Source organism: Phyllostomus discolor, chromosome 5 (assembly GCF_004126475.2).
Source record: "Phyllostomus discolor isolate MPI-MPIP mPhyDis1 chromosome 5, mPhyDis1.pri.v3, whole genome shotgun sequence".
In the NCBI taxonomy this organism is placed as follows: Eukaryota; Metazoa; Chordata; class Mammalia; order Chiroptera; family Phyllostomidae; genus Phyllostomus; species Phyllostomus discolor.
In genome coordinates, this window is record NC_040907.2 from 9,725,676 (window position 1) to 9,751,443 (window position 25,768).

Sequence of the window (25,768 nt, forward strand, 5' to 3'; positions counted from 1 at the left end):
GGAGGAGTCCTGGGGTAGTCAGAACCCGGGAGAGGGAGTGTGCCTAGTGGTTTGTCTGGCACCCTGGGGTCTCAGGTCGGGGTGGCCAGGCGGATGGAGACACGGAGCTCTGGTGATGGGCTCGAAGAGGTGGTGGTGAGGGCTCAGTGAAGGGGAGCGGAAACCTGGTCTGGGGGGTTAGCCCCACTGGGTCAGGCCTGGGCTGGTGTGCATCCTCGGAACCCGCAGAGAGCAGCAGGTTGCTGTGAGGGCTTCCTGGGGCTCGCCTGGACTCAGTGGTTCCCACGCCACAGGACATGCGTGGGCGCTACGAGGCCAGCCAGGACCTCCTGGGCACTCTGCGGAAGCAGCTCAGCGACAGCGAGGGTGAGCGCCGTGCCCTAGAGGGGCAGCTGCAGCGTCTGCGGGACAAGACCGACGGGGCCACCCAGGCCCAGGAGGATGCCCAGCGCGAGGCCCAGCGTCTGCGGAGCGCTGTGGACCTCCTGAGCAGGTACCTGCCTGCGGGGGGGGCGGGGGGTCAGGCATGGGGGCCTGGAGAGCAAGCCAGTGTCGGGGCCTAACACCGGGCCAGAACTGTCAGTGTGTGGGTTTGCACCAGTGTGGCCATACTAGCTCTTCCTAGCAGTGAGGTAGCAAACGTTTGCTGTACACCTACTGTGTGCCAGGCTCATTGCCGGGCATTTTGCGAGTATTACCTCCAATTAGTCTTCCTGCCAAACTCTCGCAGTTCAGAGCCCTCACTGTCCTGAGGCTGAGAGCCTTGTCCAAGCTCACGCAGCCCTCAGGCCAGTGGTCGAGACTGGAACTGAAGGCAAAACCGATGCGTCTCCCGCCTTGGAAGGAGAAGGGCTGTTCGTGTTGTTGCAGCCACAGTGAACACCTCACTCTGCATGCTGCTGCTTTTCCTCAATATCCTATATTGTACCCACTGCTAGCCTTCGTATTTACGGTGCTTGAGGGTTGCTACTTCAAGTGACGAGGTGGGACAGTGAAGGGTGTGACAGTCATCAGTCCTAAGTCTGAGCTGGAAACCCTGGCTGGCTCAGAAAGAGGTGCCCCCACCCCCATTGCTTGTGACTGGTGGAGTCGGGCAGCGCTCTGCACACGGTCAGAGTTCCCAGTCGTTGCCTCCCCCCACTCTGCCCCGTCCTGTCCTGGCTGCCGCGTGCCGTTGCCGGCCTGTGCAGCAGGCAGCTGTGCGATCTGGACAGACCCAGCCCTCCTGGGCCTCCCACAATGGAGGGACAATGTGGGGAGCGCTGCAGAAGCATTACTGGCCGTGTGGACTAGCAAGCAGGCAGCAGGATGGCCCACGTGTTCCAGGAGCCTAACCTCTTCAGCCTGGTGGCATCCTGGAAGATAATGTCACTGCCTCCATCCGTTCCACTGGGCCCCCTAGTAGGCAGTTTGGGGGCGAAGGAAAGCCAGGTTCCCTCTGCCAGGAAGAGCCAGCATCACGGGGATGTAGGTGGAATGAACGTGGGTGTGGTCAGGGAAGGCTTCCTGGAGCCGGGGGCCTTCGGGGACAGCAGGTGTAGCTCACATCCAGGACAGCAGCATGGCCCCCTTCCCTGCTGGGAGTGGCCCCAGCATCCCCTTCAGCTCCCTCTTTCCTGGCCGTGCAGGGAGAAGGACAGCCTGGCCCAGAGCCTGCAGGCGGCCCAGCAGCAGGCTGAGGAGCTGCAGCGGGAGCGAGAGAAGCTCCAGGCAACGCAGGAGGAGCTGCGGCGCCAGCGGGACCGGCTGGAGGAAGAGCGGGAGGACACAGCTCAGGACAGTGCGCGGACACGCAGGGAGCTCGAGCATAGGTGAGTAGCTCTGGCCTCCCTGCTGGGGCCACTTGATGGGCCCCGGGGCTCCTGACAGTGTCCTCGGGGGCTAGAGAGCACCTGGGCCTCCTACCGTCTTGAAGTCCTCAAGACACCCCTCTGACGCAGGGTCTTCTGCCCAGCCCCGTTTTGGTACACGGAGGCTCAGGGAGGGATAGCGCCTTACCTGGGATCCGAGGACTGGTGGGAGGTAGAGTGTGGACTGTAATAACAACAACAATGAAAGTAACAGTAGTAACATGAACATTTTCTAAAATTAAAGTTACAGTAATAACATTCATACTAATATTGCTAAGCATCAGACATCCTTTTAAGCGATTGGGTCCTCTTTAACCCTCGTGTAATTCTGTGATGTAGGAGCTGTTATTAGCCCCATTTTATGGACCGTGAAACTGGGGCCCAGAGAGGTCAGGCACCTTCCCCAAGGTCACAACTAGTTAGTAAAAGAGCCGGGATTTGAACCTGAGCATCCTGCCCCTCACTCTGAAGGGTTAACCCCTTAACCACCGCACTCTTTCCTTCCCTGAGACGCCGGTCACAATGGCGTCCAGGGCACTGTGGTCGTGGGCGTCATTCTCGGTTCTCAAGGCCCTTGGGCGGTGCCGTCAGACACCACTTCAGTACGCCATGGATCCTTAACTGAGTCGTGTGTCCTTGTAACAGCTTCACAAGGTGGTGTCACTCATCTCGCAGGTGGGAAAACGGAGACCCAGGGTCACAGAGCCAAAAGGTGGTGGCCCTGGCTGTCCTCGTGGTGAGGCTGTTGTCCCCAGGGCAGGCACCTGCCTCAGACCAGCACCCTCCCCCCCCAGCCTGCTCCGGACTGTCTGGCTGCAGGGGACTCAGGGCGGGGAAGTGACACTCGGGCCCCACCCGCACTCTGTCCCGCAGTGTCAGACAGCTGGAGCAGCTGGAAGCGAAGCGCTCGGGGCTGGCGAAGGAGCTGGTGGAGGTGCGGGAGGCCCTGAGCTGTGCCGCGCTGCAGCGGGACGTGCTGCAGGCCGAGAAGGCCGAGGTGGCCGAGGCGCTGACCAAGGTGTGTCCCTGGGCGCCCCACAACTGCAGGCCTGCTCTCCCCGAGGCCCCGGACCTTCTCTCTCTGGCCTCAGACTGAGCCTGACTTCAGGCTGGCCTCCGACCCTGGTCCCAGACAGATCCCTGCCTTCTAGACTCAAGCTAACCTTTGACCCAGGCCACAAACTGACCCCTGATCCCAGACAGGTGAATTCACCTCTGGTAGTGGCCATAGCCCTGCTTTTCCAGATGCCCGGGACTTTGCCTGTGGTTCAGGCCATCTTGTCCCGTCTCTGGACACAGGCCTGGGAGAGTTGGGGCATAACCCTTGGCAAGTGCCTGCCCTGCTCCCTGAGCAGTGGCACCCCTAGACCCCGCTCTGGGGGACCCTCCGGCCCTGCTCTGCACAGCTGGGGTGTGCAGCTTGTCCCAAGCAGCCCCGTAGGCCGTAGGCCTTCTGCAGTGATGTTCGGTCTCAGCCCGTGTCTCCTCTGTCCACCCCCATCCCCGTCTCGGAGGGTCCTGTCTCTCTGTGTCTCTTCCTGTTCCGCCCCACCGCCTTGCCTCTCCCCATCTCTCCGTGTCTCCGTGCATCTTCTGCCATCTCTCCCCGTCTCCCTCCTTATCTCGCCAGCTCTCCCCACCTGACTGTCTCTGGCTGCCCTGCAGGCTGAGGCCGGCCGCGTGGACCTCGAGCTCTCAATGACCAAGCTGAGGGCGGAGGAGGCCTCCCTGCGGGACTCCCTGTCCAAGCTGAGCGCCCTCAACGAGAGCCTCGCCCAGGACAAGCTGGGTCTGAACCACCTCGTCGCCCAGGTATGCCGTGTGCCAGCGGGCCTACCTGCTGCGCCCACCTGTGTCCCCCACTCCGAGACCCCACTAGGCGTCCCAGGCCTGGCCTCGGCCCACATCGTGCCTCACTGTGCATTTCCCCGAACACCTCTGTCCCTGTACCTATCTGTCCTGCCCCTGCCGCTTTCTGTCTCTGACTCCATCTGTCCGTGTGTCCCCTTTCATGGTCTGAGTTCAAAAGAAGCTCCGTGGGCCCTCCTTCCTTCTCCCCTCTCCCCAGTGTCCACACGGCCAAGGGCACCGTCCCGTCCCTCCAGCGAGCCTCCCCCGGGCTATCTGTGTTAGGTGTTAGGTGGGTGGGTGATCATCGGTCCTGGGTGGGACCTCCTTCTCTGGGTGGAGGGGCTGGGCTGATCTGCTCACTCAGCTCCACCCCCACCCCTGGGACCCACAGCTGGAGGAGGAGAAGGCAGCCCTGCTGGGCCAGCAGCGGCGGGTGGAGCAGGAGGCCACCTTGGCTCGGGAGGAGCAGGAGCGGCTAGAACAGCTGCGGCTGGAGCAGGAGGTAGATCGGCAGGGCCTGGAGGGCTCCCTGCGGGTGGCGGAGCAGGCCCGGCAGGCGCTGGAGCACCAGGTCCCCGCGCTGCGCCAGGAGCGCTGCCGGCTGCAGGAGCAGCTGGCCCAGGTGGGTGATGTGGGGGATGGACGGGGCGCAGGTGGGGCAAGCGTTCCCGGCTCCCAGCCTTCTGCACCCTGTCCTTGGGTAACTCGCGGGCTCAGGAGCCTGAAAGTGGGTTTGAGTCCAGCTCCACCTCTGTCAGCTGGGGCCTTGGGCAAGCTGTTCAACCTATTCACGTCTCTGTTGCCCGACCTGTAATATGGGGCCAATCACTCCTGGCACAAAGGGCTGCTCTAAAGAGGACACCCACATAAGCACTTGGCAGCTGAATCCCACCATTCCGTAACTGTCACTGATGTGAGAACAGGTAGAGAATTTTAGGGTTGGAATGGCGGGTTTGTTGGGACATCATAGCTGTCAGGGACCTTAGGGTTTTAGGGTTCCAGGGGCCTTTCTCTGGTGTCTGTCCTGGAAAGCCTGGGTTCCTGTCCTGGGAGGGGCCTCTCGGGGGTGGGCCACAGGGGCAGGGAGCCAGGTTCCGTGTTCCCATTCTTTTTTTTTTTTTTAAAGATTTTTCTTATTTATTTTAGAGAAAGGGGAAGGGAGGGAGAAAGAGAGGGAGAGAAACATCAATGCGTGGTTGCTTCTCGCACGTCCCCTACTGGGAGCCTCAGCCCACAACCCAGGCATGTGCCCTGACTGGGAATCGAACTGGCGACCCTTTGGTTTGCAGGCTGGCACTCAATCCACTGAGCCACACCAGCCAGGGCCACGTTCCTATTTCCGAGGCTTGCAAAGGAGCACTCCTTTGGTCTGTTTTATGTATTCAGCCTCTCTGGAAGTTTGGGGGTCCAGAAAGGGTTGTGTGATGACCCAAACTGAGTGAGGACCCTCATTGTGTGCATGAGTGTTTTGCGGGTTCAGAGGAGTCTATGATTTGTTCAGGTGCACACAGCACATCAGGACAGAGACTGGGCTTGCATCCAGGCCTCTCCAGCCTGTTAGGCCAGGGAGCTGGATCAGGCCCAGGGTTGGGGTGCTGAGCAGGCCAGGGGAATCTGAGCGAGGTGCTCACGGGGCCTGGGTGGGTGCCAGCTCTCCCGGCAGCTGAGCGGGCGGGAGCAGGAGCTGGAGCAGGCACGGCGGGAGACGCAACGGCAGGTGGAGGCGCTGGAGCGGGTGACCCGGGAGAAGGAGGCACTGGCCAAGGAGCGGGCTGGCCTGGCCGTGCAGCTGGCGGCAGCTGAGCGTGAAGGCCGGACCCTGTCGGAGGAAGCCACGCGCCTTCGGTAAGGCTTCGTGCTCTGCCCGGCCCACGCTGGGGGGGTCTGCCTGGGGCCACTCTGTGTGACCAGCCCACACTGGGGGGGGGTCTGCCTGGGGCCACTCTGTCACCCGTCACACTCTGGCGTTGGCCCACAGGCACAGTTACTGTGGAGCTAGGCTTGCCAGCGCGTCCTGGCTGTGGCTCAGGCTTCCCCAGGGAACGAGGGCCCGGCTGGGCAGGTAGGCTGGCACCCGGCCCATGGCTGGCCACGCCCTGGAAGCCGCCGTTTCCTGGGGCCTGGGAGGCTGAGTCCTGAGGCCCGAGGGACTGTGTGTGCTGCAGCTTGGAGAAGGAAGCCCTGGAGAGCAGCCTGTTTGAGGTGCAGCGGCAGCTGGCCCAGCTCGAGTCCCGCCGGGAGCAGCTAGAAGCAGATGGGCAGGCCCTGCTGCTGGCCAAGGAGACCTTGACTGGTATGGGGGGAGCCAGGGGGTGGGTGAGGAGTACCAGGCTCCAGCCTGGACTGTATGCGTAGCCTCTCACGTCCTGGGGTCTCACAGAAGTGGGGGGCACTGCCTTCAGGGTGGGGCTGACCTGGGTTCCAGTCCTCTTGCTGCCTCTGAGATCTGTCCTTTCTCAAGCAAGCCCCGTCCCTCCCTGGGCCACGGGCTCCCATCAGACCATTAGGGGTGATGTTGCCTGCCTCCTGAGGCTGTTGCCAGGGTGGGGCGAGGCAAGCTTGTGAAGGCCTTGGCACAGTGCCCGGCTCAGCCCGCGGTGCCTGCTGCGTATGGTCCTCAGGGCGCTCAGAGAGTCCTGAGCTCTCCGTGGGGCCATCTCGGCTTTTCCGAACCACCCTCTCGGGTCGTTCCCACAGTCCCAGCCCTGCTTCTCCCCACACGTCCCCCCGACCCCGGTCTCTGAACTCAGGGGTTCTTCTCGCTCACGAATATTTACTAAGCACCTACTTGGACCGTGGAAATTAACTCCCTGTCCACGTCCACCCGAGGCAGACAGAACCAGAACCGGGAAGGGAGGTGGTAACAGAGTCTCTGGTGGGTTTCCAACCCAGGAGATGGTTTTCATTTCTTTATGTTATTATTACTTTTAAAGACTTTATTTCTTTATTTTCAGAGAGAGGGGAAGGGAGAGAGAAAGAGAGAGAGAGAAACATCAATGTGTGATTGCCTGTCGCATGCCCCCTACTGGAGATATGGCCTGCATGCAACACAGGCATGTGCCCTGACTGGGAATTGAACCAGCGACCCTTTGGTCTGCAGGCTGGCGCTCAGTCCACGGAGCCACACTAGCCAGGGCAAGGGGATGGTTTTTACATTGTCCACAGTAGTACACACCCTCCCTGTGGTCACCTCCATTAGTGCTGACAGCTAATAGCCTGCCAGGTGTGTCTATGGCAGTTGGTCACTAAAGGAGGTGCCGCATGGAAAGCTGTGCGGCTTTGGGAAGTTGCCTGTCTCCTCTGAGCCTCCACGTCCTCCTGTGTAGATGGGGGTGAGATAAGCCACCCCGGTGTGTCGTGACGTTCTGAGGAGATTAGCCCCATCAACGGTTCAGCTAGCCAGGAGCCTGGCCCACAGTGAGGACTCACTTAGTCAGTAAGGGGGGTTGCTGTCCTCCTCATGTGTGGGGGCCTCCTCATCAGTCATTTCATCCCTTTGATGCCACTCCCGGGAGGGAGGGAGGGGGACAGGGCCAGTGGGCTCGGGCAGCAGGTGAGAAAACTGAGGCCCAGAGGGCGAAAGTTTCTCCAAGGGAGCCCAGCCCAAGTCCCAGGGGTGCCCTCTCTCCCCTCCGGGGATTTGCCTGCATGGCTCACCCGGCCCGAGTCTGCTGGCCCACGGGGAGGTTTCGACCCCAGCCTGCCCCTCCCCCGTCCTTCCCGTGCAGGGGAACTGGCGGGCCTACGGCAGCAGATGATGACTGCGGAGGAGAAGGCGGCCCTGGACAAGGAGCTGCTGGCCCAGAAGCTGGTGCAGGCTGAGCGGGAGGCCCAGGCCGCGCTGCGGGAGCAGCGGGCAGCCCACGAGGAGGACTTGCAGCGCCTGCAGCGGGAGAAGGTCGGGGCGCTGGGCCAGGGTGGGCAGGGCTCTGGGCCACTGTCTCCTCTGTGATCTCAGAGCGTCCGCACCCTCACTCTTCCTTGGTCTCCACCTCTGTGAAATGGAACTTCCTCTCTGTTCAGGGTGGAGGGTCCTGGGGGGAAGCTGGGAGGAAAACATCTGGGACTTCTTATCAAACATACGGATTCCCAGGCCCCAGATCTGGTCCAGCCCTGGTGATCCTGATTCAGGAAGGCACTTTCATTTGCTAAGAATTGCTGTTTGCATATGAGAGGTCACTCTAGGACTTGAACACATACTAGGAAAGGTGAGGGGCCAAGTCACTAGAAGACAGAACAGAGCCGTCCGAGAACACGGGCCCTGGACTTACATCGCCTGGGTTTGGGCCTGCTGTGGGCCACACACTGGTTATATTGCCTGTGGCCTCCGTGCCTCCGTTTCCCCGTCGGTAACCATGGGGACAAGGGTCGTATATAGGGTGTCGTGAGCACGAGCCGAGATAGCCCACATGGAGGGTTATTGTGGTGACCGGCACTCTCTCTGTAAATGCTCTGTACATGCTGCTTGTTGTTACTGTGGTACCAGGTAGGACAGGCCTCGGGACGGGGGACCTGTGTCACCCATCTTCGACAGGGCTGCCTCTGTCAGAGGTTCAGGCTTTGACTCCAGGGGTGCCATTCACTCTGACCCTCCAGCAGGTGGCAGCCAAGCACTTGAAGTGTCCCCAAGGTGCCAGGCACCGCCCTCGGACCCTAGGTGGGCCGTTGGTCCTTTGCCTGCAGGGTTCTAGGTACCTGGTCCCCAGGGAGCAAACTCCTGTGCCGTCTTTACCCTCCCTGCCCTGCCTCAGTGGCCTCTTAATGTCACCAACTCTTCTCTTTCCTGCCACTGTGCCACCCCCTGACTCCAAACCCCCTCCGTTTGTCACAGCCAACTCCCCTCGGCCCTGACCTGCAAGTCTGGTCCCTCTTCCTCAGTTCCTGAACAACAACCTCGTTTAAAGTTTAGATTGCTCCTTGTCACTCTGGTGTAAGGTTTTCTGTGGTCGCCACTGTCTCCAGAGTCAGGCCCGCCCCTCCCTACAGCCCACAAGGCCTCGCCTGGCCTGGCCGCTTCCAGTGGCCCCGGCCCCGTTGCTCACCACGTCCCCTCTGCGGTGCAAGCCCCGGTGGCCCTTCGATAGTATGATTTCCCTGGATGTGGGGTTTCCTCCTCCCTCCGGGCCATCTTGGGGCTGTACTCTGGGCCTGGGGTTCTCCCCCCAACCCCCGTTTTTTTCCTGGCTGCCTGCTGCTCGTCTCTCCTCCAGAAAACATTCTCTGACCCCAAGGCCAGCGCTGCTGCTCCTAGGGGCTGCCACTATCCTGGCCTGTCCCTGCCACAGCCCTTGTCATCTGCCCGGTCTGTAGTTTCCTGGTCACCTGTCTCTCTCTCAGCGTCTGGGGTACAGGTGGCCCTTGCCCCGCGGGTCACGTGCGTGGGTCTGGCCCCCAGGAGGCGGCGTGGCGGGAGCTGGAGGCCGAGCGGGCGCAGCTGCAGAGCCAGCTGCAGCGGGAGCGGGAGGAGCTGCTGGCCCGGCTGGAGGCCGAGAAGGAAGAGCTGAGTGAGGAGATCGCTGCCCTGCAGCAGGAGCGCGACGAGGGCCTCCTCCTGGCCGAGAGTGAGAAGCAGCAGGTGCGTGAGCCCCGGGGTGGGGCCTGGGTTCTGGGGCTGGTTCCTGCTCAGCCACCCAGCACCTGGGAGCCGGGCGTCCCTAAGCCATGCCTGGTACACAGTGGAGCTCGCTGAGTGGTGGCCAGAGCCGTGACACCATGGGCACCGGTTCCGGGAAAGCCAATCCCCATCCTTCCCTCATACGCCCCGGGCTGGGCGTGGCAGCCCCATGGCTGCCTTCTGAGCAGTCCCCGCAATGCCCACGAGTATCGGCAGACCCTCCTCAAAATGAACGGACCCAGACTCTCCCGTAAGGCCATGTGGACAGGGCAGACTGTGTCTCTCTCTTCTCTTTACCAGCTGTGTCACCCTGGGCGAGTCACTTGATCTCTTTGAGCCTCAGTTTCCTCACCTGTAAAGTGGGGATGATGACGGGCCGTGCTTCAGGGCTGTCGTGGCAAGTTAGCGAGGGATGAGTTGTGTCCACGCCCAGAGTCACTGTTGCTCTTGAGTCCTCTTCTGGGGCTTCAGGGGTGGTGAGCCCTGGGCCCACCCGTGGTGGCCCAGTCACGCCCTCCAAGTCCACTGTGGGTGCATTTTCCAGGTGCCTCGGGGGGAAGGCCTGAGCGTGCCCCCAGCACCAACCAACCCCCCAGGCCCCCATGTCCCTGCCCCTGCCAGGCCCTGTCACTGAAGGAGTCTGAGAAGACGGCGCTGTCGGAGAAGCTGATGGGTACCCAGCACAGCCTGACCACCATCTCTCTGGAGATGGAGCGACAGAAGCGAGACGCTCAGAGCCGGCAGGAGCAGGACCGGGTAGGCAGGCTGGGCGGTGGGAGGGGGGCCTTCATCGGAGCTGGGAGACTCAGCTGTGCCTGGAGGAGCCTCCTGTCCGAGGCGGGGGCGTGGCTGTGCCCTGGGGAAGCCTCCAGGCTGTGTGGGGAGCTCCAGCCCTTCCCTGGGCGTCCCCATCTGGGGGAGGTGGCACGGTTCTGCCCTGGCGAGCCCCTTAGTCTGAGGGAGGGAAGAGCTACTTGGATGGCACTCTCGAGGCACCAAGGGAGGGCAGAGGGTCTGGCCAGCAAGCGGGAGGCGCCATGCTTGGAGCTGAAAGTGGACTGTTCAGCTGGCCCAGTGGGGAGCACCGAGGTCAGAGGGGGATGAGGGAGGGGGCGCAGCACCCTCTGAGGAGCCCGTCTGCCCCAGAGCACCATGAACTCCCTGACGTCCGAGCTGCGGGACCTGCGGGCCCAGCTGGAGGAGACTGCTGCGGCCCACGCTCAAGAGGTGAAGAGGCTGCAAGAGCAGGCCCGAGAGCTGGGCAGGCAGCGGGAGTCCTGCGTGCGCGAGGTGAGCCGCCCACCCCGTGCCCTTTGGGGCAGCACCCCCTACGTGCTGCTGGGTGCCTGGTTCAGTGGGGGCCCAGGGAAATGTAAGGCTCATTTCTGCGCTCAAGGATGAACGAACGGCCCCCTGAGAAAGGAGGCAGCCAAGCACAGATCTCCTCTGTGCTTGGTATGTGCACGCGGGAACTTGGGCGCTCAGAAGGGGCTGGTGGTCTCTTCCCTCTTGGTGGTGTCCCTAGGACAATCCCAATCGCTTATTTCACACCGAAATGCCGCTGACTCCAGCTTGCTTGGCTCCGAATCTTAACTCACGCCTGTGGTCCGAGTCTGTGCAGAGCGATGGGGCAGGCACCCTGTGGCCTGGGCTGCGAGGGTGGGCTGGTTTCCGCCAAGGCCCAGCCTGAGTGGACCCCGACCGCCGTCCTCACAGGCTGAAGAGCTTCGGACTCAGCTGCGCCTGCTGGAGGACGCCCGTGACGGGCTGCGGCGGGAGCTGCTGGAGGCCCAGCGCAAGGTCCGCGAGAGCCAGGACGGCCGCGAGGCCCAGCGGCAGGAGGCGGGTGAGCTGCGGCGCAGCCTGAGCGAGGGTGCCAAGGAGCGGGACGCCCTGCGGCGGTCCAACGAGGAGCTGCGGGCCGCCGTGAAGAAGGCCGAGAGCGAGCGGATCAGGTGCGGCGAGGATGGGAGGGGTCGGCCCCGAGCCCCGTGCTTCACACTGAATCTGGTCCCTGGAAGCTGACTTCGCCCCCAAGGGTCAGGGGAGATGGCACAAGCAGGGACTCTCTGCCTTTGAACCAAGCCTGACACTTGGGTCGATTTAGGTGGTTTTCCAACCTGAAGGAAGGAGAACGTGGCGGCAGGCAGAGTTGGGTCTGGACTCCGACGCCACCTGGTGGCTGCACCCTAGAGACTGGCGTGTGCCCTGCACCCTAGCCACTGGTCCGCCCCTCCCCGTGGAGGGCCTGGGCCCAGCCCCAAAGGGCTCCGCTCAGGACGCGCCGCATGGGCCAGCAGCACGTGGGGCACCTTCGGGCCCAGAGCCAAGCAGACCCCTTCCAGGAATCACGGGAAGGGACTTTGGTGGAGAGCCACACCTTGTACTCTGCCTGGGACCTGGGGCTGCCTCTGACCTCTGCCCCTTCCCTTTCCAGCCTGAAGCTTGCCAATGAGGACAAGGAGCAGAAGCTGACGCTCCTCGAAGAGGCTCGGGCGGCCATGGGCAAGGAGGCTGGGGAGCTGCGGGCCGGGCTGCAGGAGGTGGAGCGCTCGCGGCTGGAGGCCCGGAGGGAGCTGCAGGAGCTGCGGCGGCAGGTACCCTCCGCAGCACGGCGCCACGCCTGCCCTGGGCACCAGCTGTGTGGCCTGTTAGAACTTTGTGTGGACACCGAAATTGGAATGTTCTATACTTGTCATGCATCAAAATTCAAGCATTTAAAAGGGAACTATTTCTGACTATTTAAAAATGCAAAAAAACGCTTTAGCTCAAGGCCTTTCAGAAGCAGGCAGCTAGTGGAATTCGGCCTGTAATTGGCTGACCCATGAACTGGATGATCTCCAAACTCATCGACAGGAGCGAGCATTTAACAAGTGCCTTCTGTATACAGGGCACTGCCCTGGACCCTGTGCACACAGGCTCTGCCGCTCCGGAAGCCTCCCCAAAGAGGAAGCAGTCCCTCTTGGCCCCTGGGCTCTGCCTTCCCCACAGACGGCACAGCCTGAGTACAAAGCCTTTCCGCCTCCCCCCACCCTCACCTCCCCTGGCCCCTTCCACCCAGGCCCTTCCTGTTGGGCTGAAATCCTGGAGGCCACAGGAGTCCCTGAGATTTGTGTGCCAGGCTCTTGCTGGGTGGGTGCTTTGCCTGCCCCAGCATGATCTCCCGTACCCCTCACTTTAGCACTTGGGGTAGGCCTCGCCCCTACTCCTATAGGGGAACGGGGGCTTGGAACACGCCTTAGCATTCCGCTCATCTGAGATCAAATCCCAGTCTGCTGCCTGGGGGCTGTGTGACTTCGGGCAAGTCACTTCACCTTCCTGAGCTACAGTGTTCTCATCCCTTAAATAGGGGTACTGTTAATACCTGTCCCGCATAGAACTGTGTTAAGATTGAATGAGTTAATGCGAGTGACATGCTTAGAATGGGACCGGACACTTGGTGAGCACTCTAATAGGCAGGCATTTGTGCAGGTGAGAGGTGGCCCAGGGAGCTGTGGCTCCTGCCTGAGGAACTCCCGGGGGCTCAGCCCCCTCCCTGACTCCCCGTGAGAGACAGTTACGATTTGGTGGTACACTGAGGTCATGGGTGCCCGGGTTCCTGGCATGGCTCATGCTCATTGGATATAACTGGGGCAAGCTCCCAGTGTGGTGGTATCAATGTGCATGTCCCTAAGGCAATGGGTCCCTAGTCCCCCCCCCCCCCCCCCCCCCCGTGCCAGGCCTGGACTAGGCAGGGTCTAGGGACAGAGCCGAACAGGATGCTGTGGGAACCTCTGGGCACTCACCTATAATACCCCGGGCTAGACGGGGCTGTGGGTGCCGAGGATGGGCCCTAGGTCCTACCTGTGTCCTCTCTCTCTCGTAGATGAAGATGCTGGACAGCGAGAACGCCAGGCTGGGCCGCGAGCTGGCAGAGCTGCAGGGCCGCCTGGCGCTAGGCGAGCGGGCGGAAAAGGAGGGCCGGCGGGAGGCCCTGGGCCTCCGACAGAAGCTGCTGAAGGGGGAGGCCAGCCTGGAGGCCTTGCGGCAGGAGGTAACTAGGTGGGTGGGCAGGCTAGAGCGGGGCGGGGGGCTCCTGGGGGCAGTCACTGCTGTGTGCCTCTCTTCTCCCTCCGTCCTGGGAGGAGCAGGCCGGGACTCTGATGCTGGAGTCATTCTAAGGGACCAGCACTGAGCTCTTGTCCCTGCCCTTATTCCTTGAGAGTCTTCCCCGGCCGTAATAGTAATAAGAATAACGGCAAGAACTTTGTAGCAAGAGTGGGGGAGGGATGGAGAAGGGGGAGCTCTGTAGGTATAACCTTAGTTGATCCTCCGAGAAGCCTCCTGAGGTAGGCACAGGTAGCCCCATTTTACAGAGAGAACCAGACACGAAGGCTTGGAGAGATGAGGGATCTGCCCAGGGTCACACAACCATAGCGGTCTGTCTGACCCCAGAGTCTGCACTCTGCCTTTTCTGGCTGTTTCACTATATTGAATCTACTGTGTGACCTTGACTAAGTCACTCAACCTCTCTGTGCTTCGAAGCACTTATGCGATAGGGCCTATCCCAGCAGGGGAGGTACACAGGCCCTCCACCCGGCTCCTGGCATCCAGGTGCTGCTGGGTAGCAGTGAAGCTGGTGGCTGGGAGAAGTTTGAGTCATTCTCCATATCGGAGAGCTGCATCTCTGTGTGTGTGTGTGAGAGAGAGAGAGATCGTGTACTCTGTCAGTAAATAGTTTTTTAGTCCAGTCCCCCGCTGTGTGATTTATCGATAAAGTGTGTGCACTGAGAGGCAGCGTGGTCTCGTGGTGCAGAGAGCAGCCCTGGGAGCCGGAGAGCCTGGCTTTGAGTCCCAGCTCCTAGCTTACTTGTTGTCGGCCTTGGGCAGGTTACACAACAGCTCCGGGCCTCGGCTTCCTGCCTCAGTTTCCTCAGTTGTAGATTAGAGTGGATTCATAGTGGTGGAGTTGATGTTTTTTGGAAAGTACTCAGTGTGTGGCACTGGTATGTCCTGTCTATTTAGGTGTTAGTTTATTACTAATAAACCATATAATAAACTGTGTACACTTCAAGTCACGGAAGAGAGATAGATTCTTGTTTTTTAAGATTTTATTTATTTATTTTTAGAGAGGGAAAGGAAGGAGGAATAGGAGAGAAATGTCAACGTCAATGAGTGGTTGCCTCTTGCACACCCCCTACTGGGGATCTGGCCTGCACCCAGGCATGGGCCCTGACTGGGAATTGAACCGTGGGCCCTTTGGTGCGCAGGCAGGCACTCAATCCACTGAGCCACACCAACCGGGGTGGAAGAGATAAATTCTAATAGTTTTCTCCCACATCTATGAATGGTCTTCTCCTCTTTGGATGGAGACCCCTAAAGGAACAGGTGTTGTGTGCGCCAATTTTGGGTGGGTGGGCTCGAGGCTGGGCCTGGGAGATGGGGCAGCAGGCTGGGAGGCGGCTCGCTGACCCTCCCCTCCGGGCTTCACCCCTGCCCCCAGCTCCAGGGAGCCCAGCGGAAGCTGCAGGAGCAAGAGGGCGAATTCCGGGCCCGCGAACGAGGCCTTCTGGGCAACCTGGAGGAGGCGCGCGGCACAGAGAAGCAGCAGCTGGACAATGCCCGCAGCCTAGAGCTGAAGCTGGAGGCGGCGCGAACAGAGGCTGCGGAGCTGGGGCTGCGGCTGAGTGCGGCCGAGGGCCGGGCGCAAGGCCTGGAGGCCGAGCTGGCCCGCGTGGAGACCCAGCGGCGCGCGGCCGAAGCCCAGCTGGGCGGCCTGCGATCAGCCCTGCGCCGGGGCCTGGGTCTGGGTCGCACGCCCAGCCCCGCCCCGCGGCCCGTGGGCTCCCCAGGCCGCACTGCACCGGCAGGAGGTGAGCTAAGCCCTAGGGGCACACAGGACGGGAAAGTGGGGGATGGAGACTCCTGGTCCCCGCCCGCAAGACTAGCTCTCCTCTGCGGGGTTCATCCTTTCTTCGTTTACTAGTCTCCAATCCCCGCCACCCCCACCCGTCTTTGCTCGTCCTTGACACCTGGCAGAGAACCGCCCATCTAGGCCCCAGGTCTTACGTCACCTTCGGTCTCTGAGTCCACGCCCCCTTTTGAAGTAGTCTTGGCCCCGCCCCCTCACCAAGACTCCTTCCCTTCGCGGATCCAGGCTCCCTGGGTCACTTCTTGTTAAAGGGGCTGGAGGTCGCCTCTTGATATCCCCCACTCCTCTGAGTCTTTGACCATCCATCCTCCCTACTGACCCCCGCCCTCTCTTTATCAGCACCCCACCCTCGTCAGTCTTTCGTCCCTAGCCCCACACCCCTCTGTATCAGGCCTGTGACTCCGCCATCTCCCTCAGGCAGACACGCCCTCCGCCGAGACCCCTTCCAGGGACTCCTTCAGGAACCCTCCCAGCCCCGCCTGCTCCCAAGGCCGGGAAGATGACGCTGGGAAGTTTAGCGCTGTGCTTCAAGGGGTGCGAGCACCTCTTTAGGGAGCATTCATCTGGTCTCAGCCTGGCACAGGCTCACCTTGATTCTTAGGGCCGAGACTAGAACCCGCGGAACCCGAGCACTGTGGGATATGGACTGTTGCCTTTCCAAATGCACAGATTCAGGCCCAGGATCTGATTCGTTCACGCAGCTACTCAATATTCATGAAGCACCTACTAGGCGCCAAACACAATCAAAGCACTGGGGGTGGAGCCGTAAACAAAACTGACAAGCATTTCCTTTCGTGGCGTTTGTAGTCTAGGCAAGGGAGTACCAGACTAGGAATATGTTATGGAAATGAACTACAGCGTGTCCCGGGTGGGGCGAGGGCCGGAAAACAGGTGAGGAAACGTGAGTCTAGGCACACGGCAGGTGAGAACGTAAAATGGGGCAGCCGCTGTGGAGAGCAGTTTGGCAATTTCTCAAAAAGCTAACCCCAGAATTACCGTAGGACCCGACCATTCCACCCCTAGGTGAGTACCCCAAAGAACTGAAAACGGGGCCTCGAACAGCTCCCTGTACCCAGTGTCTGTAGCAGCCACAAGGTGGGAGCAAGGAGTGATGAGTGCCCACAGACGGGTGAGCAGACGGACGAACACGTGGCGTGTCCGCACAGAGGAATAGTGCTCGGCCTTAAAAAGGAAGGGCATTGCGACACATGCTACGACATGGACAGACCTCGACAGCGTCATGCAAAGTGAAATAAGCCAGTCCCAAAGGGCGAATAGAGGACAATGATCGCACTTACATAAAATATCTAGAATAGCCAAATTCACAGAGACAGAAAGTAGATTAGAGTCTATGAGGGGCTGTGGGGTGAGTTATTGCTTACTGAGCGCAGTCTCCAGGGTGCATTAGCTTCCTGGGCTGCTGTAACAAATAGCCATCAACAGCGTCTTAAACAACAGGAATTTATGTCTCGTGGTTCAGGAGCCCGGAAGTCTGAGATCAAGGTGTGGGCGGGGCCCTGCTCCCTGTGACTGTGCTGGGGAGGAGCCTGTCCTGGGGCCCCCCTGGCTTCCCGTAGGGCCGTGTCAGCATAACTTCCAGCTTCACGTGGCCTTCACCTTGAGTGTGTGTCCAAATTTCCCCCTTTTTAAAAAGATTTTTTATTTATTTTTAGAGAGAGGGAAAAGGAGGGAGAAAGACAGAGAGAAACCTCAATGTGTGGTTGCCTCTCGTGCGCCCCCTACTGGCGACCTGGCCTGCAATCCAGGCACATGACTGGAAATCAAACCAGCAACCCTCTGGTTCACAGGCCCGCGCTCAATCCACTGAGCCGCACCAGCCAGGACCAAATTTCCCCTTTTTATAAGAGCACCCATCGTATTGGAGCAGGGCCTGCACTACTCCAGTAAGATTGCATCTTAACTAATGACATCTGCAAGGACCCTGTTAGCAAACAAGGTCACGTTCTCGGGTCCCAGCAGTTAGGACGGCAGTGTGAATGTTGGGGAGACACAGTTCAACCTGTAATAGGGATGATGGGAAGATTTGGAAACAGATAGTGGTGATGGTCGTGTGATGATGTGAATATAATTAATACCACTAAATAGTATACTTAGAGAAGGCTAGAAAGGCATGTTTTATATATGTTTTATCAACAGTTCTTTTTAAAGATAAGGCAAGGGAGAGGCTAGGGGTGCATGGGAGACAGGGAGAGCCCCGCTGAGGAGGGGGTAGGCAAGGGAAGGATGGGAGAAGAGACTCCGAGGACAAGTGGAGGGAGCCTTGGCCTGTGAGCACAGCGACAGAGCCGCCGCTGGAGTGTAGGAGCGAGGTGGGAGGAGTGGGGGGTGAGGACATGGGGACCAGGGACCTGCTCAAGTCGTCCTTGCAGGACACTGTGAGAGTGCTGGCTTTTACTCTGAGAGGACGGGGGTCCTGGGGGCAGTGGGTGAATGTCCCGCTGTGGGTTCTTCGCGTGCTGACAGAGCTGGGGGCCAGATTGGGTGTCACTTGGCAGAAGCAGAAGCGAACAGGCGGAATCCCATCCTGCAGTTTCGATGTTGACCTCTAGGTGCCGCCCTGTCTCCATTCATTCTGCCCCTCCCTCCTCTGTGGCCCATCCTCTCTGCTTTGAGCCCACGCAGCCCCCTGAAGGGGGGGATTGGTCCATACCTCCCAGGACTATGAGGATGGAAGGAGGTGATGCAGGAAAAGCATTGGTCCAGTGCCAGCACTCAGGACAGGAAGGTGTTGGAGTGATGGAGTGTCCACCCTTGGACTGGGGGCTCTGGGGCACAGCCCTCATGGCTGGGTGTGGAGCAGACATCAGAGCTCCACCAGGGTGGGACGAGGTCACCCCAACACAGTGTGGGGTCAGAGGGGCCTTGGGGAGTGCTCTTTACATTTAGGTCTAAGGGAATGGGCCAGGCAAAGAGAAGTGAGGGGGAGAGAAGGGAACAGCACATATGAAGGCCCTAGTGCTGGAAAAGGGGGTGTTCTAGAACATGGGAGCTGAGGGTGATGGGGTGTAACCAGCTTGTGAGGGGCTCACGCAGTGAGCAATGGGGCCTCTGAGTGACGGCACGGGAGCTGGGCTTGCTCTGAGGGCAGCCGGGGCTGGTGACGGGTGAGGCAGGGGGGCGAGGGGACCCGACTGGGGCTGCATGAAGCTCATGGGAGCTGCCGGGATGGGGAAGATGCTCGGAGACCTTGCAGGCAGCATCCTGGCAGGAGAGGCCCGTGCCTGCTGCAGCCCTGAGCGCTCCTCCTCCTCTAGGAACTGGGGAAGGGCCCCGCAGCCCCAGCCCCTTGGAACGCAGCCCTGGATCTGAGCCATCATCCCCGGGACCTGCCACCTCTCCGGTGTCTCCAGACCTGGACCCGGAGGCCGTGCAGGGGGCCCTCCGGGATTTCCTGCAGGAGCTTCGGAGCGCCCAGAGAGAACGGGTGAGGCCGGTGTGAGTGGCTGGCTGGGGAATTAGAGGCTGAGGGCCCGGTGAGGGGCTGCAGGTTGTCAGAGCAGGGGTCTTCCCTCCCCCCGACCTTGGGACTGCAGGATGAGCTTCGTACCCAAACAAACGCCCTGAGTCGCCAGCTGGTTGACATGGAGGCCGAGAGGGACAGCGCAACCTCCCGGGCAAGGCAGCTGCAGAAGGCCGTGGCCCAGAGCGAGGAGGGTGAGTCCGATCCCCCCACCCCTTGGGCCTTGCTTTGTTCTCTCGTGCTCTTGGCAGCGGAGGCAGGAGGCTGTGGGGTGCCCTGAGTGGCTCCTGTGTCCCTGCCCTGGCTACTGTGACCCGAGTTGGGGGCTGTTGCCTCTGGGAGACCATCCCTGGTGAGCCCCACCCCATGTCCAAACTTACAGACAGACTTTCAAGGACTCAGGGGCAGGTCCTGGAGTGGGTAGACAAGCAGGCCAGGCATGTTGCGGCCTAGCTCAGGCCTCCAGGCTGTGCATGGCCAGGTCTGACCCCTGGGGTGGGGACCCACAGCCCGGCGCAGCGTGGATGGGCGGCTGAGCGGGGCCCAGGCGGAGCTGGTGCTGCAGGAGGAGAGTGCGCGGCGCAGCGAGCGGGAGCGCCGGGCTGCACTGGACCAGGTGGCCGCCCTGGAGAGGAGCCTGCAGGCCACCGAGAGTGAGCTCCGGGCCAGCCAGGTAGGCAGGAGTCCGGGGCGGCAGGGCGAGGGGACGGTCTGGGTGCTGAATGGATGTTTGCAAGTCCTACTGTGTGCATCTCTGTTCCTGCCTGCCTGGGCCTCAGCACCCACCGAAGTGACCAGCCTGTGAGTCTGTAAAAGCATAGCCAGGTCTACTGTCTTGTTCTGTGTTAAGATCGCTAGACTGTGGAAGCAAGAGCTGGGCATTTGACCTTGACAGACCTGGGTTCGGTTCTGGTTCTGCGGTTTCTTAGCCTGCCGGAACCCTGTTTTCCTCATCTGCAGAAGGGGAAGACCAGTGATTGCCTTGCAGAGGCGATGTGCATAAGCTCCCCACACACAGGCGGTTCTCAGGGGACCTCTGTTTCCTTCCTCTCTGTACGGCCACATGGGTGGTGTTCTGGGGTGTTCATGTGTCTTTCATCTGTGTGTATGTGTCTGTGTCTGTGTCTGTGTCCGGGGCAGAAAGCATGGGCCCTCGTGGTGATGGTCCAGGCTGCTGAAGACCTGAGCCCTTCTCACAGCCACCGGCTCCCTCCCTCCCCACCCTTTCCTCCCCTGGCCCTCCACTGCTGCCCCCCACAGCCCACCCCCTGCCTCTGGCTCTAGGCCGAGCTTGAGCGGGGTTGTTGTGTCTGCGGCTCCAGCTTTGGCCTTGGGCCCAGCCGCAGGGGCCGCAGGAGGAGGCCAGGAACAAAGCTGGGCAGCAGCCAGAGCGGGGCTGCCGGGTGCAGACATGGCAGGGGTGGGGCTCTGAGCAGGGCGGGAGAGGGGCCTGGCCTGGGGGCTGTTGTAAGGACACCCCCTCGGCCCACCCTGTCTCCGGGGTGGTGACAGAGGTGGAAGGACCCCAGTCTGTCTGCCTGTCCTGTCCCAGCTCCCCCAAGCCTCCTTCACCATTTGAACTCATTTGGGGGAGGGAGGGGCATCATTCCCTAAAATCCCGTGGGGCCAGGGCTCCTGCCCGACTCGACTCAGGTCACCCACGCAGCTTCTGGGCTGTTCCCCACTTCCTCCAAAAGGCCCTGAGGGGCGTGGGAGGTGTGGGGTGGGCCGGACAGCTGAGACCTGAGCCCTCCCCCGTCCGCAGGAGAAAATCAGCAAGATGAAGGCCAATGAGGTGAAGCTGGAGAGCGACAAGCGGCGCCTGAAGGAGGTGCTGGATGCCTCCGAGAGCCGCACCATCAAGCTGGAGCTGCAGCGGCGCTCGCTGGAGGGGGAGCTGCAGCGCAGCCGCCTGGGCCTGAGCGACCGTGAGGCGCAGGCCCAGGTCCTCCAGGATCGGGTGGACTCCCTGCAGAGACAGGTGGGCCCCTCCCCCACTTGCAGGCTCCTCCGCTGCAGGCCAAGTCCTTCACACAGACTAAGTAAACCTCCCAGCAATGCTGTGAGGTGTCATCATGGTCCCCACTTCACGGGTGGACGGACAGAGGCTCAGGGGGGTGATGTCACCCCCCAAGATAACAGCTAAGGAGAGGCAGAGCCAAAACTGGAATTTAGGACTGGTTGATGACAGAAGCTGCACGCCTAGGAAGCATGCTGGACAAGTTAGGGAAGAAATTTCACCCATTTCCTATTTTGCCTTGGCTGCTAGGAAGCTCATCTCTAACTGGTCGGTTCAGTAACTCTGCTAGTCTTGCATAATCACGCACCAAAGTCAAGAACAGGTGGTGTGAGACAACCAGGCTGATGGCACTCTGGGGGAGGGTAGTTAGCCAGCGATGGGGTGGGGCGTAGGTGGCGGTAGGCTAAGCCAGTGGGATCACATGGGGACAGTGAGTGTCAGTAATGAAGGCCCAGAGGGAGGTGGGAAGGGGCTGGCGTGGGTTGGGTCGGACCTTTCCTCTGGAGGCCACAGTGAGAACCAAGCCACTTCACCGCCCCGTCTCTCCTGCCAGGTGGCAGACAGTGAGGCCAAGGCGGGGACGTTGCAGCTGACCGTGGAGCGGCTGAGTGGGGCCCTGGCCAAGATGGAGGAGAGTGAGAGGGTCCTGCGGGACAAGGTGCAGGGTCTGACGGAGACTCTGGCCCAGAACAGTGCCACCCTCACAAGCACCCAGGACAAGAATCTGCAACTGCAGAAGGCCCTGAAGGCCTGTGAACATGACCGCCAAGTACTCCAGGTATAGGGGATGGCTGGGTCTAGCTGGGGGCGGGCCCAGGGAGAGTAAGTTAGCCAATGGGGCAGCCAGTTGGAAACCCTAAGGAGCCAATCAGTGAGAGGGAGGGGTGGGCTTAATAAGAGCATCAGCCAGTAAGAGGAGGCTCTGGAGGGAGTGCTAAGAGAACAGCCTACTAGTTAGTACAGGCTTGGAGGGACCAGGTGCAAGGTTAATGGGGGGAACTGCATAGGTCAGCAGGCCAGGCCTGCCATCTGTCATCTTCAGGTGAGGTGATTACCTGTCTGATGGGCTTTGAAGCTCGCACGAGATAGAGAGTAGAGGCCGTGTCCCAGCCTGGCACCATCAATCCCTGTCCTCCAGGAACGGCTGGAGGCCGCTCGGCAGGCGCTGTCCGAGGCCCGGAAACAGAGCACCGCCCTGAGCGAGCAGGTGCAGACGACGAGGGGCGAGGTGGAAGACCTGGCACTGCAGCGGGCCGAGGCGGAGGGCCAGCTGCAGCAGCTGCAGGAGGTGAGGGCCAGGGTGGGCCCCCAGGATGCTGAGGCCCTCAGGATGGGGTGGCGACCTTCCCACCCATCAGAGCCTCATCCCAAATCCAGGCGCAGCCTCCTGGGAGGAGGAACCCCCCACAACCCACAAGGCCAGGGAATGAAGCATGATACCCCTATTATAGAGATGGAGAAACTGAGGCCCAGAGAGGAGAGCTGTCTGGCCTCAGGTGACAGCTCCCTGGTGTGGGGCTCACAGTTGTCCTGCCCCGTGACTGGGCACAGCAGGCTGGCTTCGTCCTCCCCAAGCTTCAGACGCACACGCTGGAGCCCGGGGGAATCAGGGACTTGCTGGTGTCTGCGTAGGTGCTGCGGCAGCGGCAAGAGGCTGAGGCTGCGGCCCTGCGCGCGGTGCAGAAGCTGCAGGACGAGCGGCGGCTGCTCCAGGAGCGCCTGGCCGGCCTGCAGCGTGCTCTGGCTCAGCTAGAAACCGAGAAGCGGGAGGTGGAGCGGTCAGCCTTGCGGCTGGAGAAGGACCGGGTGGCTCTCCGGAGAACGCTGGACAAGGTGGGCTGCTCCCCAGGGCCCTTCCCTCACTTTGTCTAGGTCCTGGCCGTGGCCGGTCCCAGCTGCACACCACGAGGGCCTGGCAGCCTCTGGTACCCCTGGTCCCGCTGCCTCGACTCTAACACCCCTCCCAGAGCACCCCCCTTCGCAGGCAGACCCCCCTCCGCCCCGGGCACCCTGCTCCCCTCCTGCTCTCCCCACCCAGGTCGAGCGGGAGAAGCTGCGCAGCCACGAGGACACGGTGCGGCTGAGCGCGGAGAAGGGCCGCCTGGACCGGACACTCACGGGGGCTGAGCTGGAGCTGGCTGAGGCCCAGAGGCAGATCCAGCTGCTAGAGGTCCCGGCCCTGGACCCCTGCTGTCCCCCTAACCCACGGCCCCACCCTCACCCTAGCCTGAGGGCCAGGCGGTCCCAGGCGCTGCTGATAGCTCAGCCAGCCCAGAGCCCACAGGCTGTGAGCCCCAGCCCTGGGGTGGGGGGCTCAGAGTCAGATAGGGGGATGCTCTCCCAAGTGCAGAGGAGAGACGCTAACGGTGGGTTAGCGCCTGAGCCTGTGTGTTCATGTGTATCATAGATGTGCAAGGCATGAGTGTACCTTAAAGAATTCTTATGGGTGAACCTTTTGCACAGGTGTGGCAAGTCTGAGTATTAAGAATATGGTAGATCTGTGTACATGTCTGTGTATAGGTGTCTTCATGTATGTAGGGATATTAGGCTTCTGTGCACATGTATGCACCCATGTGAACACAAGCACTCACATGCTTGCTTTGGCACCTGTGTATGGGCCTGCATTTGAGTACATCTGTGTGTGTGTGTGTGTGTGTGTGTGTGTCTGAGTAGGGGTCACTAGGTACCATAACCGCAGGCCAGAAGGGTGGGGGTGGGGTTGGAACAAACCGGATCTCAAAGCTCCCTCTGCATCCCCTGCCTGCCCTGGCCTTGCTGCGAGGCCCCCCCCCAGGCTCCCACCCTGGGGAGGCACTCGACGCCGCCTCCTTGTGCACAGGCGTGCGTGCACACACGTGGGGCCAGACTCCAGACTAGCGGCCTCCCCTGCAGGCCCAGGTGGTGGTGCTGGAGCAGGACCACAGCCCGGCCCGGCTGGAGGTGGAGGAGCAGCAACAGCTGGAGCTGCAGCAGGAGGTGGAGCGCCTGCGCAGTGCCCAGGTGCAGACGGAACGCACTCTGGAGGCGCGGGAGCGGGCCCACCGGCAGCGGGTGCGTGGGCTGGAGGAGCAGGTACTGAGGCCTGACCGGGCTCCGGCCCCTCCCCTGGGGGCTGCAGAGCCAGTCCCTTCCCTCACCACCTTGGGCAGCTGGGCCAGGAGGGAAGTGTGAAGCTAGAGAGGGAGGAAGGGGGGTAAGGGAGGCCTGTGTGTGACCTCTTGGGTACAAGCAGTCTGTGGCACCGGAAACTGGAACGGTCAGGTGGTGTCCACCATGGCTGAACACGGGCTTAAGTGATGCCGTTGGAACCCAGTCCCCTGGCCAGGGCTCTGCTCTCCTCTGGCTCTAGGAAGGCCCTTTCCCGGGGCAGCACAGGCGGCCTCTGCAGCCCCAGCCTCGGGTTATCCCAACAACCCTTGATCTGAGAGGAAAGGGGGGGGAGGCTTTTTTTCTGAGAGCAGCAGCAAAAGTCCCAGGGATGCTTCTCATTGGCCAGCTGCAGTTCCTCCCTTCTGATCCTCCCGACCTCGTCATGTCTACAGGGCAAGGCTGGTTTGGCAAGCCAGGCCTGGGTCCACCCTGGGGGTCAGGCCAGTGCCAGGCCTGTCTGAGTGATGAGGGTGGCGATAGGGCGGCCCCCAAAGAGACGCCGTGCAGTCAGAGGACACCTGACTATACCACGGACCAGAATGAGGAGGGAAGAAAACACCCTGGTTCTTCATGAGACCTGCGTCTGCCCGAAACAGGCAGCACTGGTCCTTGCTGGGGTCCCGGCTGCAGTCACCCCCTTTTCTCTGAAGTCAGGCTGAGGACCTGGGCTGGCTCTACTGATGCTACCTTCTTTCTTCTCCAGGTGTCCACCCTGAAGGGACAGTTGCAGCAGGAGCTTCGAAGGAGCTCGGCCTCCTTCCCTCCCGCCTCTGGGCCCCCAGAGAAATGAGCCCCTTCCCCACCGCGGTGGCTGGAACAGGGGAGGGCCTCCTCCCCAGAACAGTCCACCCAGGGGCCTGAGCGTGTCAGGGCCCCCGGAGCTCAAATGAGGGTGAGGAGGAGCCGGGCCGGCAGTTCCGAGAGGCAGGGGCTCTGGTGCCAGACCAGACCCAGCGCCATCTTTCCAGCATCATCGGAGCCCCCCCCCGCCCCCCGCCACCTGTGGGCCCCACCTCGGTCCGGTGTCCCTCCCCAGATGAACCACTTCCAGTTGTACACGATCCTCGCTGCGTGGCTGAGCCAAAGCCAGGGGTCAGGGAGACCCTGTTGCCCGTGGCCGGCCCTGGAGCAGGCCCCCGGAGCACAGGCTGATGGGAAGGCAGAGGGGCGCCTGGGCCTCGGGCAGGGCCAGAGACCCAGGCCCCGCCCTGGCTTCCCAGAGGCCTCTTTGCCTTAGTTCAGAATGTTTGTCGGGAAAGTCCTCAGAGTTCAGAATCCCTGTATTTTTATACCTTTTCATAATGTTCACTGTTCGGAACTGTTTGTGTTTTTTATAACAAAACCCTGTTTTCTAGAAATGGTTTTGTACAGATGTGTCTGTTTACTATCCCTGTGTCTCGTCCCCCTGGTGGGGGGGGAGGCAGGTGGGGCCTGGGGCAAGAGGGACGGACGGACTCGGACAGGACCAGGTCTGCCCCTTCTAGCCGCGGACCCTCATTCAGGTGGGCGACTCCGTGCCTCCGGGCTTCGTTTCCCCACTGGGGGGATGTGCACGTGACGTCCCCACCACACGGGCCTGTTTGGAAGGTTAAATGGACGGTGCGGGGCAGTCGCGTGGAGCCTGGGCCCACGGGCCGGTCGGAGGTGCCCCGTCGGCTTGCCCTGTTTCTGCCCTCTCTCCGAACAACAGCCCCACCGCCTCCCATCCGGGTCCTTGATCTCAGTCCACCTACCTTGACCTTCCGCCTCGTACCTTATATTCACCCTTACGCCTCCATACTGGTGGCCTCCCGCCTCGGCCTGCACCCCTCTGGTGATGGGGAATGGGTCCTGACTCCTGAACCCTCCACTTAGGTTGTGGCCTCAAGGTCAGCCGTTACGGCCCACCTCT

At 61.2% G+C, this 25,768-nt stretch overlaps 1 protein-coding gene across 5 annotated transcripts in view; it reads left to right on the forward strand.

Moving 5' to 3' along the window:
- The window catches only part of CROCC (ciliary rootlet coiled-coil, rootletin), a 38,637-nt gene extending 13,394 nt beyond the window's left edge, over positions 1-25,243 (forward strand). For 4 of the 5 annotated variants that reach the window (XM_028513642.2, XM_036025373.1, XM_036025371.1 and 1 more), the window contains 25 exons: positions 294-493; positions 1,629-1,811; positions 2,724-2,868; positions 3,516-3,662; positions 4,093-4,323; positions 5,353-5,546; positions 5,867-5,994; positions 7,430-7,599; positions 9,097-9,276; positions 9,937-10,071; positions 10,462-10,605; positions 11,032-11,270; positions 11,753-11,912; positions 13,181-13,348; positions 14,798-15,167; positions 18,502-18,671; positions 18,781-18,901; positions 19,217-19,380; positions 20,473-20,688; positions 21,281-21,505; positions 21,866-22,015; positions 22,360-22,560; positions 22,766-22,897; positions 23,620-23,799; positions 24,581-25,243. In XM_028513642.2, coding sequence (XP_028369443.1) covers positions 294-493; positions 1,629-1,811; positions 2,724-2,868; positions 3,516-3,662; positions 4,093-4,323; positions 5,353-5,546; positions 5,867-5,994; positions 7,430-7,599; positions 9,097-9,276; positions 9,937-10,071; positions 10,462-10,605; positions 11,032-11,270; positions 11,753-11,912; positions 13,181-13,348; positions 14,798-15,167; positions 18,502-18,671; positions 18,781-18,901; positions 19,217-19,380; positions 20,473-20,688; positions 21,281-21,505; positions 21,866-22,015; positions 22,360-22,560; positions 22,766-22,897; positions 23,620-23,799; positions 24,581-24,667 — 4,440 coding nt within the window. In that variant the 3' untranslated portion in view covers positions 24,668-25,243. The remainder of the gene's footprint in view (positions 1-293; positions 494-1,628; positions 1,812-2,723; positions 2,869-3,515; positions 3,663-4,092; positions 4,324-5,352; positions 5,547-5,866; positions 5,995-7,429; positions 7,600-9,096; positions 9,277-9,936; positions 10,072-10,461; positions 10,606-11,031; positions 11,271-11,752; positions 11,913-13,180; positions 13,349-14,797; positions 15,168-18,501; positions 18,672-18,780; positions 18,902-19,216; positions 19,381-20,472; positions 20,689-21,280; positions 21,506-21,865; positions 22,016-22,359; positions 22,561-22,765; positions 22,898-23,619; positions 23,800-24,580) is intronic. The other variant, XM_036025372.1, reaches the window with a different exon arrangement.
- Positions 25,244-25,768: the final 525 nt, after the last annotated feature.